Source organism: Seriola lalandi, unplaced genomic scaffold (genome assembly GCF_002814215.2).
Source record: "Seriola lalandi dorsalis isolate HSWRI2012SDOR001 ecotype SW California unplaced genomic scaffold, Sedor1 jcf7180002054851, whole genome shotgun sequence".
NCBI lineage: Eukaryota > Metazoa > Chordata > Actinopteri > Carangiformes > Carangidae > Seriola > Seriola lalandi.
This window is the reverse complement of record NW_019525404.1, coordinates 135,134-157,057: the sequence shown is the minus strand read 5'-3', so window position 1 is coordinate 157,057 and position 21,924 is coordinate 135,134. Positions and strand designations below refer to the sequence as shown.

The following is a 21,924-nucleotide window of genomic DNA, read 5'->3' as shown; positions in this document are numbered from 1 at the left end:
CAATCGTAATTCAGAGTCAAGTGGGCTAGAAATGTACTATTTCAGTATTTTTGGCTCAACACATTTCTAAAATGCAATTTTAAAAGGTGTTGATCCGCACTAGTGCAAATGTAGGTTTCTGAATATGTGGCACTATTGATTTACTGGCAGGATCGATGCATAAAGCACATGTGCACACCACAGCAAAGCAGCCTATTCTGCAGTCAGCCGTGCTGGGGTAATGTTTAGACCAGATGGGCTTTGGAGCGCTCATAAGATGGTTGCCATGGCTACCATGTACTCTGAAAGAAATTAACTTTGCTCTTGCGCACAGTTCATCAAGTTAGTCAGATATATTGACTGTTGCATAGACAAAGGTTTGGAGGGCAAAAGGAGACAGGCATCTTGGAAGGAAAAGTGCAGGACTGTGAGGGGTTGGGGAAGTGGGGTTGGGGGGGCGGGTTAGTGGGTTTGTATGCTCAGAAGCACATTTCTTCATTAGAGTCTCCATGTGATGCAGCTCAAAGGCACAGAAAAAGGTTTAGACTCCGTGCGCAAACTTTGCACAGGGTTTCTTCTCAGGCTGTGCTGATTAACCGGGAAAAATCCAAGACCAACAGGTTCATGAAGTCAGATCTGGGCTAATGTTCAACTGCTATCTACTATCAGGATTGCCCTCTTCTTGGAAACATTCTACGCTGACATGAATGTGAATGCCTCTGAGCAGAGGCACTGTTTTACTGAAACGGTTTTATATTAAGAGGAAAGGCTGATGGTTACTAGATATGATCTATGACGCTGTGGCCTGTTATCAGCAGTCATTTGGGAAGTTTCAGTACTTGTCAAATAATTATATTTCTGTTATAATTAAAAAATATTTAAAGAAATATATTAGTGACTAGCCTTTCATTAAGTTTTTAAGCAGATGATTCAGAAAAAACATAAATGCTGATTTAAGGAGACCAAGTGTAAAAGCTGCACATGCCAGCATGATGATTTGTGCGTGACTTGTTATTGCAGTTTTCCCAGAAAACCTGCTAAACACGTTGTATCAGAAATGTACAGAGGTGGGGTTTATCCCCTACAACAAAAACGGTTGAGTAATTCATGCAAATGTCATCTACATAAACTTAAATGTTGTCACTGCCATTAATATGATACTCGAACCTCCTCCTGACACTGACTCATCAGACATTCAAGACCACAAATCTTCAAACACAAGAACAAGTGACATCTTCAAATTCAGTGATATAATATACGCTAATGTATACATTCTGTATCAGTACTTTGAAGACAAGACAAAGGTTCTGAAGGATTTGCCTGTTGGTCTCCGGGTCTTTGGATCCACAATATGGACTGTGTCAAATAACAACCGTCAGCGGTTCAGCCAGTTCAACCTCGGCCGTCAAAACTACACTCGACAAAACAAAACCAGCCATGTCCTCGGGTCCTTTATAGGTTGCCACAAATCACCCACTCCTATGTTCCTCAGACTAGAACCTTGTGGCTCTTTATGAGTAAATATATTTTATGTCTTGCTCACTGCTTACTGAGCTCCACAAACACAAAGCCCACTGAACCCTGTACATCATTATCAAACAATCTTGCAATTAGTGCAGACACCGATCTTAATTATGGCTATAAGCATTTAGATGTGGCTTATTATTACGGTGCTAGATAATGTCTCTCAGTTTGTCATTTTAACTTGAGGCAGCTCTAGCAGTTGACATTTTCTTGCTGTTGTGTCTTCAGAGTCACTGCACTATTCCGGTTTTGCTGGAAGTTTCAGTTTAACATTCCAGCTGGATCGTTTTAGACTGTGTGAACCATATAGTTAAAAAGTAGTTGTTGTGGTTATTATTGCATTCTCTTGATAGCAGGCTGTGCAGCCATCGTTGTCAAAATACAGTCGGAGAAGGCACAGAGACCAAACGCTGTGGAAGTATAAAGGCTGCAGTGGGAATCTCCACAAGTCGGCCACATCTGTCTTGCGTTAGACTTAAAGAACAATGTAGATTGTACAGATTCCTTTTTCTTATGGAGGGGGAGGAGGAGGCTCTCTTGGGAAGAAATTACAAACACAAGTGTGCGTCCTCTGTGTTTCTGTGGTAATCTATTAATCTTGTCTTCAGATTCAAATAAGAAAACCAAGATGCCAAATAGAATTTACATGTATTTGTGTGCATATATCACTGAAAACACAACATTTTGGGGGCTTGAAAATAAGACTTGATTGCTACATGATGTAAAAATGACTGATACAATGCATCCCGTTCAAATGTAAGGAGATTTTCACACGCTATTTAATTGAAAGAATGAGTCGTTTGTTAATCAGGATCCCATTTCTCAGAAAGCTGATTTACCTGCAGAGCTGCGCTTATTTTGGTCAACCACTGAGGGAGAGGACAGAAGTGGGAAGAAAAACAGAGGTCCGTTGCTCCAGGCTGTCATGTGATGCAGCCATAATTGCGTCACACAACCTAGTGATTAGCCCGCAGTAAGAATCAACAGGAAACTGCACCGCTCTACCTGACAGAAAAACTAGACCTGAGGTTGTACAGTGCAAAGTCAGGCTCTTCATGCAGAAACCTTTGTTTTCATTAATGGAACCAACATGAATCACATCACTAACTCAGATCCTCAAGCCTCTGCATTCCTGGTAATACCCTACACATGTATCTGCATCTATTCAGTAACCAATACAAAAGATCACCACATCTTAATGTAAAACAGAAGCACCCCAAACATGAGACAGATGGATCAACTGTTAGGTACGGACAGCTAAAGCTTTATGGTTGGTGCGCAGCCATGGTCTAAAACAATCTCGTACCTTCACATTTCAGATTACTTCGCAATTTAAAAACAATACTTCGGACATTCTGGAAAATGTAGCCAGCAGCCAGTTAGCCTAGCTTAGCCAAAAAACTAGAGAAAGGTAGAAACAACTAACCTGGCTCTGTCTAAAAGTAACAAATCTCATCAGTTCTTCTAAAGCTCACTAATTATTATATCTTGCTTGTATAATGGATTAGGTTGTGGTTTTGTAGGGGGTTTAGTGCTGAACTTCACTTGGCTGGGCGCAGTGACTTCCTGGAGCAGTTTTATATTTACAGTACATGCATGGGAGTGGTATTGTTCTCATGTAAGCAAACAATCACATTTCCCAAAATGTCAAAGTATTCCTTGAAGGGAAAAGACAAAGATGTGTCGCTCTGATCTGACAAATGAGGAAACGGCAGAATAGCACTGAGCTCTGACCAGTGTGTGTGGTCAACTTTTATCTTGTTTTTTTGTTCCGGATTTCACTTTCATGTTTAATTTGTTTAGATATTTTCTCAGTCCGTGCTGGCTGGAGTGCTATCTGAGTGTAGGCGCCACATGTTGCTGAGGTTCTTCATGCAACAAAAAATACTGAGAAGAAAATGTAACAATGATCTGCCAAGCATGTAAATTTGGAGGATTATAGAAATGACTGCAGACACAGGGGCTTCTGTTTCTTAGGCAGGGTGGAGGGTGTCCCATGTTCAGACTGATGAGAAAAAAGAAAGAGAGAGAGAGAGAGAGAGAACACCAGCAACCATGTATGGTGCATTGTACACACTGCATGAGCGTGCCATGTGACATAAATCACAAGTGTTAGGTGCCTGACGGCGAGACTCTGTGAGATGCAGAACATGAATTAACATCTGTCCTACCGCGCCTGACAGCATTCAACTGTTGGAAACACTTTATTTCACATTGTGCTTCATGACTTGGTGTGCTACGACCTTCCAGACTTTCCAGTCCACCCCCTTAACTTTTCCCCCAAACTCTCCAGTGGAGTCAACCCCCTCCATTCATATGCCAGCCATGTGTCATGAACTGTCATAATTCAAAACGTCTACACAGACGTCTAAGAGAATCATCGAATGCTGCCTTTAATAAGGCAATGTGTATGAAATGTCTTTTTAGAGAGAGCTGTTTCAGGCTGAGAACTGTTTCATCACACAGTTTGACAACAGCAGAAATTCAGTCTAATGATCTTTCAGAGCTTCTGTACTGTTTTTGAGTCTACGTGTCTGTTGTTTATGTAGCCAGCTGGAATACCGAGTTGTGAAAATGCTGTCAGAGGTCATGAAGTTTACGGAGTCCAGCTCTATATTTACGGAAGGGATTTAAAACACTGTAGAATGCAAGTCATCTGACCTAATTAGACTGGTAGGGGTTGCTAAGGATGAGGTTTCACTCGCAGCTCTGCTGCATGCAGCCTGAACTGTCTAACTTCAGCTTATACAGCCATTACACTATCACCAAAACTGATGTTACAAACAAGGACTTGGTTTTATCATATCATACTTGTCTTTATGTTTGGTTGCGTAACATGTGAGAGGTTAGTTCCTCTCTAAAATTTCAAGTATTCCTTCCTGTATTTCACAATGGCTTCAGTGAGCATACATTTTAAATATGCTACTTTTGGTGTATTTTATTTTGCGCCATGTTCAAATGTTAAGAATTACTTCTGTATAAGTTGGGACATTGAGTACAGTAGAGGCCTAGAGAAATGTCACAAACAAAACATCACACGAGTAGAAATAACTCTTCTTTTAGAAATCCCTCCCAGTAAATGGCTTTTCATAATGTATTGATACTTTCATATACAATGAAATCAAAGTCTGGAGTTATATGAAACAAATATCAAGACTGGATGTCACTTTTCATCTGGACATTATCAATACTATCTCTTGTGTTTTAAAATTAAGGCAATTTTAATGCATATAGTTAATAACACAGGCAGCATCCTGTTGGTGCAGTGGCGAAATGACTAGCAAAAAGAGTAGTAAGTGATAGTTGCTATTGACTATAAACATTGGACATGTTGATGATCAACTGTTAATACTAACTGTTGTCAAGTTCAGCTGGTTGAATGTCGCTTTAATTCTTTAATGTTGTACGGCTTAGCATTGAGTTATAGTTTGTTAGTTATAATATTCAGTCAGATGATATTACGGTGAATATTAGTTCTTCAGACTTCATGAGGCATATGGGCTTTACCTTTACTAAGTGCTCTGAAAATTTATAGTGTCTGGACTGGATGCATGCTCCAGGTTCTTATCTTTTAAACAGGAAAATGCAAATAGGCCTGTTTCACCAAAGAAAAGGAAATGTACACTTGAGATTACGGCTTATTCCTGTGACTATTCTCCAAAACAGCGGTGTGGCTTTGGCAAGTGGGTGTTTGATTTACTGGGCTACTCTACATCTCCCCTTCTCTCTCCCTTCGACAACAGGGCTCTTTAGCCCAGCTGCCTAGGTCTCAACCTGAAAGTGCAGAGACCTGAGTCTCCCAGCAGCTGTCGTTAGTGGTGAATGTCACATACGGCTGCCAAGTCACGCCAAATAGACCCCATCTACTATGGCAGCTCTCATATTTCACTGGCTCTCTCTGGGAATAACAAAAAACACAGTGTGAGTCCAGTGCATTAAGCTTTGTTACACTAGTGTTATAAAGACAAAGCCTCATGCTACTGGAGGAGATGAGGATAAATATCCATAGTACCTATGATTTGTAGCTTGTTTTTTTATATTCTAGAATGGACAAAAAGATAATATTTGATCAAGTAAATGGACAAACTGAAACAAATTATACTCTTGCATTTGGTAAAGCAAAGCTATATTGAAAACAATGAGCTTAATTGTTAAAATATGGCTCTACTATCATGTGCATTAACTGCTGCCCTTAAATGACTCTTGTGCAAACTGTGTCCATTGTTTTACAACACTGATGACACTGTGTCCATGAGTCCATCCTTACCCCCAGGCTTCAAAGCACTAAAGCAACTGACCGGCTATAAATGCCAGCAAATACATAGCTGCATAGGCAGTAACTATGGGCAATGACTGTCTAGATTTCTACAACAGCACTTAACAGCCAGGTTCATAACTACACAGACTAGATGATAGGGTGAACAGGAGGGAAATATATAGAAGTACAGAGGAACCTGAAGTGTAATTACAGGGCAGAGGACGGGATAGGTGAAGCTGTGGGAGAGAGAGGGAAACCAAACAAAAAAGCACATAGAGACAAAGGCACTGACATCTGGAGGGAAAGGAAGCTTTGTTTGGGAATCCAGTTCAAGCCAAGCAAGTTGAGTTATATCATAAACTGAAACAGAGTGCTCATATCCCTGGTGGACATCAGCTACTAGAAAGAAAACCAAAATAGATCAAAGCGTTATAACTTCCAGCAGGAATCCCTCTAAAGTCACAGCAACGCGGTGCCTCTGGTTTAGTTTAGTGCTCTGCTTCCGGAGCAAAAAATAGATCTCCCCTGTGAATCTAATAAATTATGAAGAGAATGCAGCCACTACTCCACATGTTTTTAAACTAGCACATTCAAAGTTGTGCGTAATTGGTGTGAGTGTTTGTATGTTTGTACGGGTACAGGCGAGCACCCACTCAGCTGGGATCTCTGGCTTTGTTCTGGGTTTGCAAAGATTTTTTTTTTTTTTGTCAGTGTGGGTGTATCCAACTGTGACAAGCTGCTTGGCTCCGTTCGGTCCTTTGTAAACCCTGGAGTGTCCCATAGGAATGGAGCTGCACTGTGAGAGCAGCTTAGCACCAGTGTTCACCTCTTGACTTAGTTACTGATTTACAGATTCCACTGAGGGCCAGACAAAACAAAGGAGTGGTCACATGGGGTCGGGAAGTGTTATTCACCCACTTATCTCATTGTTAGGTTTTTCAGAGATCAGATGCTTTATATGTGACAGAGTGCAAGAAAGGTGGGAACATCAGTTTAGTCCTTTAACTCAAAACAAACTGAGTTAGAACGATGCTGACAGTGAGTTCAGAGTTGTTAAGTGTTTTTAGTTAATATTTAAGCAGATATTACAAATACAAGTAGAAAATATAGGCAAATGGAACAACTGGTGTCATTTTTCCACGTCAGTTTGCAGCATCCATATATATTGAGATTGTCATATTAAGCTGTAACTCTATGCACTTCTCCCTGCACTGAATTCAGAGTATGATTGATCACAATCACCTTATCTCTTCTCAACAAGCCCCGCAGAAACCGACGCTAATCCAAACATCACATTATAAAATTAGTAGATCTGCCATAGACATCCAAACATCACGTCATATGAATAAAGATGCCGTCTGGATGCAAAGACCATTTGCCATCCATCCAATGGAGCCATGCACATTGCGCAACTCCCATATGGTTTTTGAGTACTCATTTGTCAAAATAACACATTTCAATTTTAATAACTTTGACATAATCATAAAGAGGCTCTGTGTCACTTCTGATTACAATGCTGGTGCTGGTATCCCGCTGTGGCATTTTACATCTGTCTGCGTCTGACAGCAGCAGAAAGGAGATTAGTTCAACAACTTGTTGCCCGAGCAGCTCGAGACGTTTCATCTCCAGGTTCCAGCACTGTCTCAGTGAAACTACATAAAACTTATGAATAGTTTTATTCATAACATTTACAGTTTAAACTTGTCTATTTTATAGTAGTCATTTTGTGCGTGTTGTTAAATCATTTTCTGTATATAATCTTTTTAATGATATAAATTCTGAAAAAGAAATACACTCATGGTATCATCCTTAGAAAATATACATAGAATCTGCGTAACTCTCATTACCACTATCTGTTTAATGGTAGTCATTTAAGTCATGTGTTAACACCTTATGACTTCAGTTGTGTTTCCCCTTTTATTGAGGTTTAGAAATTTCTCCTTTCTTCTGCTTTATGACAACCTTTCAAATTAGATAGAATAACAAGGCAATTTTTCCAAAAGAAAAACCTGATGTTTGGGATGCCGACTTTTCACCCAGTGCAGATGAAAAGACAACTTTCATGCTCTTTTCTGCAGCAACTGGCCTGAGAGCTGTCTTTTGTTTTCAGGTGGCGCTTCCCTCTTCCACCTGCAAACAGGCAGCTGGCTTTTCTGTTGTGACAAAGGTGGAAGCCTCCAGACAGCCTTGTAACAGCTTGGCTCGTTAGTGGGAGATTTAGCACTCTGACTTTGGGGGTCTGGAGGGCTGCTAATGTCCTGGAGGGGTGATTGACACAGGGAAGGAGATCATTATGTTAACCACCTCGCCTGCCTGGGCAGGGCTTGGCCTCAAAGTTTTCTGTGTAGATCGTCTTGGTCCAGGCGGTTGACCGGACTACAATTGCAGAGGGGTGACTTTTTTTTTTGTTTTTGCCTTATTCATGGTCCACTTGACCAGGTTAGACAATGTGGTTAAGGAAAAACAGGAACCTGATTATAAGTGCTTTCTCAGCACAGTATCCTGAGGTCTTCAATTACTTATGAAATGAAAACTTTTTGAAAAGCATTTGAAATAAGTTTTTGGTTTTAAGATGACTGAGGCTGTCACCCAAAATTCACGACATCTTGAGCTGCAGATGCTCCATTCAAAGAAACCTTTGCAAACTATTTCTTATATGTGTAGTTTAATATATTAAATATATATTTTTCTAACGTATATTAGCAATCTGCACAGTCAAATCTAACTCACTTATGTTTTAGACCTTTCGATGAGTTGCAAAGCATTACTGAATCTTACCTTGATTTATAGCTTTATTGAGTGACACAATGTTCATAATTAATAGACGATTTTTCTTTAAAAGGCCATGCATTTTGTGGTTGAAATGGATACTCTATATACACAAACATTTTTCAAAGGAGGTTATCAGGCTTTGGATAAAACATGTCCTTTGAAGACGACAGCTCTTTTTGCCAGAATCATAAGCAGCTGTAACTGGTTCCAGATGTGATAATCAGGCTCAGTGATGGAGCACGATTATGCCAAATGAAACATGCCATACAGTACCTCAAATATTTAGCCTTTTTTTTTTTTTTCTTTTCCTTTCCACCCCGAAACATCAGTCAGTGCCTATAGTGAGCCTATAGTTGGTTTACATTAACAGGAGGGCTTTTGTGGGAATCTAAAGCTGGATCCAATTATGTTTTCAAAGGTTGCATAGCATATTTTTCTGAACTTGAACATAGCAGCCGGCAGTTGTGACCCAAGGCTTCACTCAAGGCTCCAAAGACATTATTTACTTTTTAAGTACACACACAGTGTTTGGCCAACTTAGATATCTAAGAACATAAATCAGGAAAAGTTACAGTTATAACCACTTCCTTACACAATCGATTGGCCTGTGTCTCGGAGGTCCATGAAATAATTTTTTTTCTACTAACTTCTTAGACTAACAATCTATTCTCACTAATAGGCGTGTAGTGTGAAAAATTATGAGTTATGACAGAACGTCTCATCAAATGCCTGCTGTAAGTAACGCTGGCATAGGCATTTAACATCTCTAAAACCACCATTTAACATTATTCAACCTGATCACAAAGGAATGTGAATGTGGATCTTTTCGGTAGCTGGTATTTATAAATTCATTAGGATCAGGTTATTATGTGTGTTTTTTTTCTGTTCTTTTGTCATTTTCTAATAACTTGTTACTAGCTGTTAATGGCTGATTAATAACATATGTTGACTTAAAAGTACAAAATACCGGAATCAGACCATTGGCTTAAATAGTTTTAAATTTGTGTAAGTATTCAGAGTAGAAGGTGGCTGTGATGCTGCAGGATGGTTGTACATTGGAGGACAAACCACTAATTCAAGTCAGGAAAATGTATCTGTCTTCAACGTATGCAGAAAAGCTCAGGGACAAGCACAGTGTGTTTGCAAAGATGGCAGCCGATATTGTGTTTGATATTGATTAGCACAAGCTAAATGGAAAATCTTTGTTAAAGTCAATGAACAGTCAAAACCAGGTAAATAAACTTCAGCAGTACATACAGAGATGTATACAAGAGAACTATGGGAACTATGTAACAATGGGAAGAGGAAGAGAAGTCAAATTGATTTGAATCACAGGTTTGTGAACTATATGTATAAGGACATCTGAACTCCCTTTATCTCCTGCCAACCACAAATCTGAATAATCAGTATAATCAGCTTCTCTCTCTCTGTTTTAACACTAAGTCTTTTTCTTTAACACTAAACACTGAATCTTGGCCCCTCTTGGTGCTCATCAGCTGCCCATTCCTTTAGCATCTGCATGAGAGTTGCTCATAATTATGATGGATTAGACTGCGGCTCTTTGTGCCTGTGCACTGCAATTGTTTTGCAGATGCTGCGGATGTGACATGCATTAATAATGGAGGGCAGCAGACAGAAATCAATATTCTACTGGAATCACTGGAATCTATTTGCTTTTGGCAGAGAGAAAAAGAGAGAGAGAGCGCACAGGGGAAGCAAAATGAAACCATAAGCTCAGCTTGCTGCTTAACCTCCTGTAGTGATCTTATTTTCTACATATCACATTTATTACTTATTTATATTACATTGTCACTAGGCCCACAGCTCCAAAGTTATAAAAATCAAAAACTAGCTCTCAGTTTTCAGTTTTATTTACCTATCTACCTATTTTTTCATGCTCTTTTTCAAGCCTGGAAATATTGTTGATGTAGACACAAAATTTATGTCATGTGTTGTAAATGCTACATTTAATGCTCAGCTGAAGCCAGACAGAAATACTAATTAAGATCTCCATGGGAAATATACACCCACATTTTGCAACCAAACCCTTATTTTGAGCTTCAGGGGCTTTATTCTTGGAACCAACTCCACCACACATTTAATGACATTACATTAATTTGGCAGACGTTTTGTGTCGAGTTGAAAAAACATTAAGCAAAAAATGTTATTAGGATGATTAAGTCAGTGTGGGGGTGAGTTTCGATTCTGTACTCATTATAACTTCATGACACAATTCTAGAGTTTAGCCCTGTTAACAAAGGCCTCAAACTTGAGAACCGAATTGTATTTGCATATTTGACATCACAATGTAGTAAGGGTGATAAATACAACAAGTGAACAGCTGACAGGCAGCCAACTCCTCCTCCCATCTGCCATCTGGGACATTAACCTTGAATCCTACTGCCTTTAATCAACTAGACTTATGTTTTGTTAAATATATTCTGTCTTTTGGTATTATAACTAATGAACCGGAAAAAAGTCGTTCATTAAAATTTTACTCTATATTGGAAGTTACTTGAAACCTGTGCAAAGAAATGTTCCAGACACCTCTGCCCTGGATGATTTATGTGCATTTTAAATTTAGCTTTGCTCTCACCTTTTTTTTCTATTTCCTCTTAGAACACGTTCCTGGTGTTTTTTATTTAATATGATGTTTTTTATGCTTTGTATTTATGGAGGCAAACTGAACAACTGGTTGATGGACATCTTTGGAAACTAAAATTTTGTTTCAATACATCATCGTCATAGCACTTCACTAATATTCCCCATTTTTATCATGCAGAACAGTTGTACAGGGGACAGAATTTTTTTATTTAGAATTGCTATCCACATACAATTAATAACAGGAAGTGACATGTTTTTGTTTGAGAAAAGTGTCTTCAAAAGGAAACACATATTGCCATGCAGTACAGATACTGGCCACTGAAAATGTGGCCACAAAACATGGCATACATTCAGGACAGCCTTTGCTGAGCTGTGTCTGTTAAATTCAGAATGGTGACTCACAGTCCACTGTTAGCCAAAATAGCCCTGTGATAACCTCTAATCTGTATCCTCATCTTCTTACTCACTTTCTACTTGCTGTCTGGTCTTCAGGTGGTTGAGGGATGAGGTCAGGGTGAATCTAATTCTATGACAGGATTGCCTTCCCAGCTGATACACATTCAGAGCCAAGTGGACACACATTACTCTACTGACTTACCCCTCACTAAGGCCATATTGAGACTTATTGTCGACAAAGCGTGTTCAACAGTAATGAAATCAGAGTTGGTGTTAAAGGACTAAAAGGGTTGATCTTCCTCAAAATTCTTAGCTAAACTTAAATGGTTTATGAACCAAACCACCACTTAATTGACTGCTTATACTCAGAAATCTTAATATAGAAAAATGAACTGTATCAAACCGTGTCACAGGATTTGGCATACTATCTGTATACTTGAAAGTTGACTTGTTGGTTCTACAACACAATAAGAAGCACATTTGCTTCTACACTATACTACCTTTGTTGACACATGCATGACCCAAGTGCAGCTTTAATGCATTGGGGATCAACCACGTGAAGCATATTTTAGTGGGAACATTTAAATATCAGCACAGCACTTTGTATTTGTACCTTCAGTATTACTGAATTTGAAAACATAACTGTGGCTAAAGAATGATGTAACAAAATGTGCCTTCCGCATTGTGCCTTGCAGGACGGACAGAGGGCAGCCCTGTGGATGGACTCTGAGCAGGCCAGATGGAAACAGAACAGGCCAGACATGAGACGGAAGAAAGTCTGATATTAGCACAATTTGGCACATCTCGCAACATCTCTCACAAATTACAGAATGGAGGCCAGTCTTCAGAGGGAAATTCTGTGCAGATCACTGGGGATACGAACTGGAACCATTACAAGCCCAGCACAGGTGCCAACTCCATGAAAAGGCACAGGGAGAACTGCAACAGCCCCGCTTCAGGACAAGTGCTATTCGATCAAGGAGCTTACATGATGAATGGGGAACTGATGAATGGAGAGTTGAAGCATGCACTCACTGAGCAGCCCTTACTGGTCCACCAACCCAAAAAACTTAAAGTGGATTCTGAGATTAAAGGAAATGTCGACATGAATTCCAGTTTGGTGGACAACTTTCCTGAGTTGACAAAACCAACTGATTTTGAATGCAATGCCCCTCAGACAGATATTAAGTTAGACAAGAGGAACTGTAATTTTCAAAATGGCGATCTTTTCTGTCTACCAAGGGGTAAACAAGTTTCGATTCCAAACGGTGCTATATCACCCCCTTCAACCATAGAAAGCACTCCGGGTGATCTTTTAGAAAAAACCTTGTCTCAGTATTATCCTGAGCAAGTGTCGATTGCACCACAAACATCTGGGTCACAACTTGATGCTGTTAATGGCTCACTGGCAAACAAACTGCCCAGTGAAGGTGCTCAACCCCCGTCTTTAACCTCAGGATTGTCCAATTCAGCTCAGATGCCTGACTCACAGCAACAGCAGTCTAGGGCATCTGGCGATGCTGAAGGAGGCAAAACTTACAACTCTGTCAACTACATAGTGAATGGATACTCCAACAATTTTGGAGCAGACCACCAGCAGCAACCACAACAACAGCATCAGCATCAGCAACGGCCACCCTCTTACTCTGGTCAGGAGCTGTCTCTAAGTCAGATGCCTGGTATGATCTCACCAACAAATACTGCCAATAGCTCAAAACAACATCAAAATGGCCCACAGTGTTATCCAAATGATACAAACCCTCAAGGTATATATGTGAAAGCCAACCAGGAGTTTAACCAGAACTCTTTTCTAGAGCGCAGTGCTCCTCTACAGGTAGCAGAGGCAGGTGGATACGGACCCTTTCCCAACTCTGGGATACAGAAGATGGGGCAAAGTGAGGGACCCGGGTCTGGTCAGCGTCAGCACCATGGCACTGATGGGGGCCATCAGTATGGAATTCAACCCCAGAACTTGCAACAACATGCTGGGAAGCCACGTGGAGCTGACAGTATGGGATCCATGGGGCCCAGTCTCCAGCAGCCACATCATGCTGGGTTAGAAAATGGGATGGACAACGTGTCTCAGCAGAGAGCCAACTTATCATGTTCGACTCCCCACCAGAGAGGCTGGATAGAGCTGAACTCTTCACATTCCCAGCAGCAACCAGCAAGCGGCCCATCGTCTCAGGCACAAGAGCAGGACATGTGGAGGGGCTTCTCTGCTAAACCTCAGTCAGAGCAGCAGGCAGCTAACCATCAGGTTCACAGACAGATGTTGGAGCCAAACCCGGCGCAAAGATTCCAGACACAAGGAGTTTTCACAGATAGCAGCCAGGGGTCTAACAGCTTCCAGCAGCAACAACAGGATTGTCTCCCAGCCCAAACACACTGTGCTCCAGCCCAGCACAACACTGCCCCTGAGTGGCAGCAATCAAATTCTAAAGCACCTCAAATGCAGCAGCCTCTGCCCCAGAAATTGCCTGAGCAGCGCAACTTCCCCCAGAATCAGCAGGCAGATGGCCACTACCACACCCAGATGCAGTCAGAGCACTTATGTGAAGACCCTGACCTGCAGGATATACTGTCACCTGGGTTTTTACCAACACAGCAACAACAGCACTGTCATCTTCAGCGTCCACTGTCCCACCCACCACAATTTGAAGGGCGGCAACTCACGTCTCCCAATTACAGACCTCACAGTCAACCTCCGCCAGGTCAGCAACAGCTTCAACCCAACCAGCCTCTTAAAAACATTTCTGCTCAATCCAACAACCAAAACATCCAGCACAGCAACCATACAACATTCAATTACAATAACTCAACAGAAACGCAACAATTACAACATCAAAGGCAGTATCCACCAAACTCAGGCAGCAGCAACCTCAAGCAATTTCAACCACAGCGGCCTAACAACCACTGCCACCAGCCCAACCACACGGACTTCTCCCAGACCTCTACACAGTCACAACCTCACTTACCACAAGGTGCGTTAAACCAACAGGTTTCGACACAGATGTATCCTAAAGCTGAACAGCAGCTGAGGACGCCATGCACTCAGTTCCAAAGGGGACCTCGACTACCTCTGGGACCTGTAAGTCCCCATGGAGACTTTCAGAAGCATGCAGCCCTGCGTATGCACCTGTTACAAAGGCAGGAGCGCCAGGGCCCTCCTCACCTCCCTCAGAGTACTAGTGACCCCAAACACGGCCTGAGAGCTGTGAAAATGGAAAACGGACCTAGATTTGAGTTGTCTGGTTCACAACAGCAGGAGCAACAGTTACAGATGCAAGTGGAGGCAGGCATGGGTGGAATGCAAGTCAAGCAGGAGAATCAACAATCCCTGTGCGCGCAAAGCACGAAGCAGGGAAGCATCCTCGCCTCTATGGAAGAAAGCCTGAACCAGTACCAGCTTTCACCTGTGTTTGAGAAGAAATCCCTCGTCATCAATGCAGCAAATAAAGTCAAGGTGGAGTCTTCTGGGCCTGTTACGATCCTGTCAGCCAACACTGACTTGAGTGGAGTGGAATCATCTGCAGCTGCATCAGCCACCACTGTAGCTCTAAAAAAGCCACCTGATTCCACCCCTAAGAAGGAACACCTCCTACAAAAATTTATGGACTCTCCTATGAAGCTACTGGATACCCCTATTAAGAATCTACTGGATACCCCAATGAAAACCCAATATGACATTGCATCCTGTCACTGTGTTGGTGAGTCACCATAATTTTTGTTCTGAAACATGATTAATCAGTTGGTTGTGTAAATATTAATGAATGTTCTTTTGTGGTATTTAGAACAAATCAGTGAGAAGGATGAAGGCCCATACTACACTCACCTGGGGTCAGCACCTAGTGTTGCTGGTATACGGGAGATGATGGAGAAAAGGTTAGCCACAAATTTAACCTCTTGAAAAATTACTGTAAACGTAGACTGTGTTACACAACCACTGTGTACTATTGTACTTGTGTTTACTTTAATGCCTCTATTCTGCTTTAAAGATCTGGCCTAACTGGTCACGCCATCAGGATCGAGAAAGTAATATACACCGGCAAGGAAGGAAAAAGTACACAGGGGTGTCCCATAGCCAAATGGGTAAGAATCATTCTTGTATTCAGTTGAAAGGAAGTAGGTTAGTCACCTGCTCTTGTTTTTGCCTCAAATATGTGCATGTGCACATACTATCATACCTGTCATGTTTCAGGTGATTCGTCGATCCAGCGTAGAAGAAAAGCTACTGGTGCTGGTGCGGGAACGCAGTGGTCACACTTGTGTAACGGCCTGCATCATTGTGGTAATCCTGGTCTGGGAGGGCATCCTGCCCAACCTGGCTGACCGCCTCTACCTCGAGCTAAGTGAAACTCTAACAAAGCATGGAGCCTTCACTCAGAGACGCTGTGCTCTCAATGAAGAGTAAGTGATAGCACTACAGAACTCAAGTGGGCTACAGTACTTTGTTTTTAACCAATGACAGAAATTAAGATGATCACAATAATTGTCCTCATCATACAACAGATCTTAAATCAATGTTTGCTTCTTTTCCAAATATACCTGTTTAAAGCCTTTCATGTGTACTAGTATCATGCAAGATATGCATATACACACACATACACATTTGGTTCTTGGTTCTTATTTTTTATACATTAAAGGAAAATGTAGGTATTGCTTTTGTTTTGTTCCATTCCTTGTTTCTTTGCAGCAAGTCACCGGTCATCAGTTTTGGCTACCACGGCAATAATGTTTGAGCACTGAATTATTGGGCAAAAATGACACATTTTTATTTTTTGTGTTCCTCCTTCAGGAGGACCTGTGCATGCCAGGGGTTAGATCCTGAAGCCTCTGGAGCATCTTTCTCCTTTGGCTGTTCTTGGAGCATGTACTACAATGGCTGCAAGTTTGCCAGGAGCAAAATCCCAAGAAAATTCAAGCTACTAGGAGATGATATGAAAGAGGTATTTCATGTAGATTTATAATATTAGTCTAAGTGTGCACGTTAATATAACATGTTAATTAAAGTAACTTACTACTGCCAATTTTTGTCTTTCAGGAAGAGAGACTGGAGCACAACTTTCAAAGTTTGGCAACCTTATTGGCTCCCTTGTATAAAACTTTGGCGCCTGAAGCTTATGGAAACCAGGTGAGTATATGTCGTTCCTTACAAGAGTATTTCTGAAAGTAACTATATGATAAATCAGATTTATCATATTGTTTAGTGACCTTCAGAAATCCATAATATCTGATTTCAATATACCTCCTGCCATTCCTGAACACAGGTGGAACATGAACACAGGGCACCAGATTGCCGTCTGGGGCACAAGGAGGGACGTCCCTTCTCTGGGGTCACAGCTTGCATGGACTTCTGTGCCCATGCTCACAGGGACCTTCACAACATGCAGGGTGGCAGCACTGTGGTAAGCAGAACCTGGGAAACATGTCTTTTTAATTATCTTGTATTTGTTTGAGGATGGAATAGATACTAAGACTGGGACATTTTATTTTACGTCTATGACTTTCCAGACAAAAAGTATCTAACTTACTCTGTTTTTCCAGGTGTGTACATTAACAAGGGAGGATAATCGAGAGATTGGAAAGATACCAGAGGATGAGCAGCTCCATGTCCTGCCTCTTTACAAGACTTCCAACACTGATGAATTTGGCAGTGAGGAGGGTCAGCAAGAGAAAATCAAGTCAGGCGCCATCCAAGTCCTCAGTGCCTTTCGCCGCCAGGTGCGCATGCTTGCAGAGCCCGCCAAGTCTTGCCGGCAAAAGAAGCTGGATGCTAAGAAGGCAGCAGCCAATAAGAATGCCATGCTGGACAGCTCTAATGATAAGGCTCTACTTGCCAAGTCAAAAACTGGCACTTACGAGAACACCACTCACAGCACTCTTATGGCAGGTAAGGAAATATTTATTTTGACGCATTTTATACATTGTATTTAAAAAAAAAAAAAGTATCTCTTTTTAGGGACATATTGCTAATATATCAAATAAACAATGAAAACCCCAAGAGAGACTTAAAAAAAGTGACACTTGAGGAATTGGAAGTTTGTGTAATTGCTACTGCTTAGGCCTTTATCTTTTGGGGCATTTTGTTTTCTAGGACCTATTCCAGGTGCTCTGGGAGCAACCCTACAGCCAGGTCAGCCACCACACCCCCTCGGGGCCCATCCTCAGCAACTACAGCAACAACAGCACCAGAGCATTCTTCCCCCTTATCCTGGCTCAACAAATGCAGCCGGCTACCCCAGATTCCCTAACCACCCTGGGTCTTTTCCAAGCACTTCCAAGCCAGGCAGCATGTATCCTCCTCAGCCACAAACACCAACCAGCCATTATCCCTCCCCACTCCATGTACCAAACACTTACATTAATGGATCAAATCGTCCATACCCAGGTTATCAATGTAATGGAGGAATGCCCCTTGAAAATTACCATCCATACTATGCTTCGAACCCAAAGCACCTTGAAATGTATCGTCAACAGCGGCCAGCGCTTTACTCAGAGCAGCAGTATGGTGTACATCAGCGTTATGAGGTCAATTATCCGCCAAGGTATAGTGAGCCAGGTTTACAGGTCAATGGTTACAATGCCTGCAGCATGAGGCCAGTTCACCCCATGAGACCATACGCCCCTTATGGTCCTAATGGAGCCTCAGAACCCCAGTTCATGGACCCCCTCTCAAGAGCATCCTCAGCCCATGGAGGTCTGGACTATACAGCTGCTGTGAGCAAAGGCAATCAGTTTGGAGGATACCCAAATCCATACCTCTCTCGGAGCCCTCAAATCCTACCCCCAGGCAAAGATCCTTTCCATATGCAAATCAAGACAGAAATGGGCATGCCTGGCCCACAGATGCTTTCTTCTCAGTTAAGTGGTGGGTGTTTAAACCCTGAGACACAGTCAGGGTTAGGTCTGCCTAATGGAGGCCTCATGGTCTCTGGTATAAAGCAAGAGCCTGGAACACCACAGACACCCACAACACCACAAAAACCCGAGATGTGGTCAGACAATGAGCACAACTTCTTGGACCCTGATATTGGTGGTGTGGCAGTGGCACCTAGCCACGGTTCAGTCCTCATTGAGTGTGCGAAACGGGAGCTCCATGCCACAACGCCCCTTAAAAATCCAGACCGCAACCACCCAACGCGTATCTCCTTGGTCTTTTACCAGCACAAAAATATGAATGAGGCCAAGCATGGCTTGGCACTATGGGAAGCCAAGATGGCAGAGAAGGCACGAGAGAAGGAGGAAGACGCAGAGAGGAATGGTGGTGAAGGGACACCTAGCAAAGGCAGCAAGAAGGGGGTGAAGCGGGAGCATCCAGAGTCATCAGAAACCACCGGAGAGCCTCCTTTCAAGCGTTTTATCCAGGCACTAATGGAGGGGTCCTTGTCCTGCACAACGAACACCTATGTCAGTACATCTCCATACGCCTTCACCAAGGTCACAGGGCCTTACAGTCAGTTTGTGTAGAAAACACTCATGATGCAGAAAATTGAAGGTGCTTTATTTATGACAAAGACCACAATTGCCACTGGCCTCATCTAAACACTCCTTCCTATCAATAAGATTAAAAACAGCATTGCATAGAAAAAGGAGCCTGTGATAAGATGACATATAAATCACCTTTCACATCAGGTGTTTCACCTCTTCAACAATCAAGCTTTACTAGTTGACCCTACCAAGGATGTATTTATTTTTGTTTGGCAACTTTTGCAAGATACACACTGTCAAAATCTCTGGTGCTTTTAGTCTGATACATAAGGAGCTATTTTTACTGGAAACAAAGTTTCATTTTTGGTGGCTTTATTTTTCTTACAAAAATTGTTGGAGATGTAATCTTGGCATAAAACACTGACTTTGAAAATGACAACATTCACGGTGCTAAAATGTGTGCTTATTACCATTTTTTTTAATGCAAGGCCTTCACACTATAACCATAACACACTCTACCAGTGACACTCAATGACTCATGTCAAACGGACACTGAAAATAATATCTGTCACTGTCAAATCATCACCATCGTAATGGTTTTTGGCAAGTCAGTGTTTCTTAGAGCACTTTTTGATAAGACTTAAATGTTTTGGTAATACCTTTAAATCATAAAATCTGGTTATACTGTATTGCTGCATTGACAGCAACAAATTTCATAGCATCAGTGAACTTAAATTGATGAATTTATAACAGAGGGTTATATGAGCAATCCATGAAACAGCTGAGTTCATGCAAAAAGATTTTTTTTAACTATCATTGTGTTGGTGCTTCTTTCACTTTCCTGTCATTTATACTGTAAATTGAGCCATTCTAATGGTGCATTTTTAACATTTTGAGGAAAAGAATTTCCATGTTTGTGTGATTTTACTTTTTTCCGGGTTTTCTATGTTGTCAACAACTGTTTTTAATGTTCCTTACAATAGGTTCATTGAACAAACCTGGATTGTGAATATTACATGTAGTTTTATGTCTGTTGTGCTTAGTAAATGTGCTTTTTATACACTGAGGAACATGAAACAGGGTAAGCTCAGTGTCAGTTTCAGAGGGCAGCTGGCTTGCTGTGGGGTCTTTAATTATTGTAAGATAAAAAGGTGAGATTTGTACAGTAAATTAATTTCCCTTTTTGGAATTACTGTTATAGATTTTGTGTTGTAAAGAATGCTAACAGCCTATTTCATTGTATTTCTTTGAGTTTCAACTGATTTTATTTCATAAGGTGCTATTCAACCTACTAGAAACATACAAATGTGAGACTCTTTGGGCAGTGAGAAGGCTTTTAAATAATGTACAGTACAAACCTGTCATATACCTCAAAACTAGTTTGGCAATAGGATTATAACATATTTTTCTTTCTTCCTTTGTATATTACTTTCAAAATGTTAATAACAGTTAAACTTCAGGCCACCAAAAGGCATAAAAGTTCATTTCTTACTTTCTTATCTAGTAGGAAGTTTTACCTGAACTTGAATTTTGATGTTACTGTAAAATCAGGGACATTTTCAACTAATTTTGTGTACATCTTCATCGCCTGTACTCATCTTGTCATAATTCTCATTCAGGGACTTGCCATTGCATCCTGAATCCCAATATGATTCTTGTCTACTCCACACAGACAAAAGTTATTTTGTGAGGAAACATAAACTTTCCTGCAATTCTTTACTTATATTTTAGCTAATAGGATGGTGGTAATCTTTTAAAAGTAATTTGAACATATATGCACTGAGTTGATTAAAGGGAAAGTATGACATTGACTAAGTATAAAGTAATGCATTTGCTTTTGCTATGAGACAAGACCAGGGCAATGATTAACGTAGTTGCACATCTTTGTGCCTGTGTATAGTTAAATTTATTTATAACCACTAAGCAATTGTATAGTGATTTTTCTTCCCTGTCTATCTGATTTAATTAATGCGATATATAATGGAATGACTGTCATGTTATAGTAACAACTCACCCCACTCTTAAAACATATTCATTTTCTGAAAGCACTTCGTTTCTTTTTCAGGAAAAAAAAATATGTAATAAAGAATTGCAAAACATTTTATTTAAACAGATTGTAAATGTGTTTTAAAAAAAAATAATAAATTATGTCACATTGTACATACCAAGAATTTGTATTGCAGGAATACAACTCATTCTTTGATGTTGATGTATGTTCTTCTTCTTCTGTCAAACTGACCCACAGCTCCTCTATCAGCAATCCTCATCATATCTTCCTTCCATATCCATTGACTGTTTCAGGTTAAGAGAATGATCATGGTTAGAATATCCAGGAAGTCTTTGTAAATACTACGCTCACTGTCACAGCAATGTTTACAGTCATAGTATCCTGTTAGCTCAGACTTTAGAAGGTCTAGTTTTTTTTTAACTGTTCCAGTTTTGTAAAATAAATCTACATTTAAAAAAAGTTAAATTTCATTGTACAGGACCCAGCTACAGTAGCAGGTTGTGGTTGAGAAAGCCGAGGTGTCTAAGATATAGCGGGTTACAAGCATAGCCATACTTGAAGATGCTTCAGAGTGTTTCTGAGTGAGTCAACATTACTTGAATGACTTTCTGGGCTTGACTAGTGCACTACATGTGCTCAGCTCAAAGGTTAAGCTAGCAGTTGATACACACTTGGTTTTTTTGCAGTTGGACACTAAAGGTATAAAAAAAAAAAAGTGCAACTTTTCGCCTGTCATTTTATTTTTTAAGGCTTTCCTAGTTCTCCTGAAGTTTGGTATGCTACAAAAAAATGGAATTAAGGATGGGTATTAATACTGTAAGTATTGTAATGTACTGAATGCAGTTTATTTGAAAGCTGTTTATTATATCATTCCTGATATTGCTGAGATGTGGGTGTTTTTCTAATAAAATTTATATTTATTTAAAGCAATCTGATTTGTTACTCCAAGTTA

At 40.8% G+C, this 21,924-nt stretch overlaps 1 protein-coding gene across 1 annotated transcript in view; it reads left to right on the top strand.

The window, feature by feature from the left end:
• The window catches only part of tet2 (tet methylcytosine dioxygenase 2), a 29,084-nt gene extending 7,182 nt beyond the window's left edge, over nucleotides 1-21,902 (top strand). The window contains exons 2-10 of the mRNA XM_023427130.2: nucleotides 12,229-15,243; nucleotides 15,328-15,418; nucleotides 15,532-15,625; nucleotides 15,735-15,943; nucleotides 16,332-16,482; nucleotides 16,578-16,667; nucleotides 16,804-16,941; nucleotides 17,081-17,426; nucleotides 17,631-21,902. Of these exons, the coding sequence (XP_023282898.1) occupies nucleotides 12,273-15,243; nucleotides 15,328-15,418; nucleotides 15,532-15,625; nucleotides 15,735-15,943; nucleotides 16,332-16,482; nucleotides 16,578-16,667; nucleotides 16,804-16,941; nucleotides 17,081-17,426; nucleotides 17,631-19,003 (5,463 nt within the window). The 5' untranslated portion in view covers nucleotides 12,229-12,272 and the 3' untranslated portion in view covers nucleotides 19,004-21,902. The remainder of the gene's footprint in view (nucleotides 1-12,228; nucleotides 15,244-15,327; nucleotides 15,419-15,531; nucleotides 15,626-15,734; nucleotides 15,944-16,331; nucleotides 16,483-16,577; nucleotides 16,668-16,803; nucleotides 16,942-17,080; nucleotides 17,427-17,630) is intronic.
• Nucleotides 21,903-21,924: the final 22 nt, after the last annotated feature.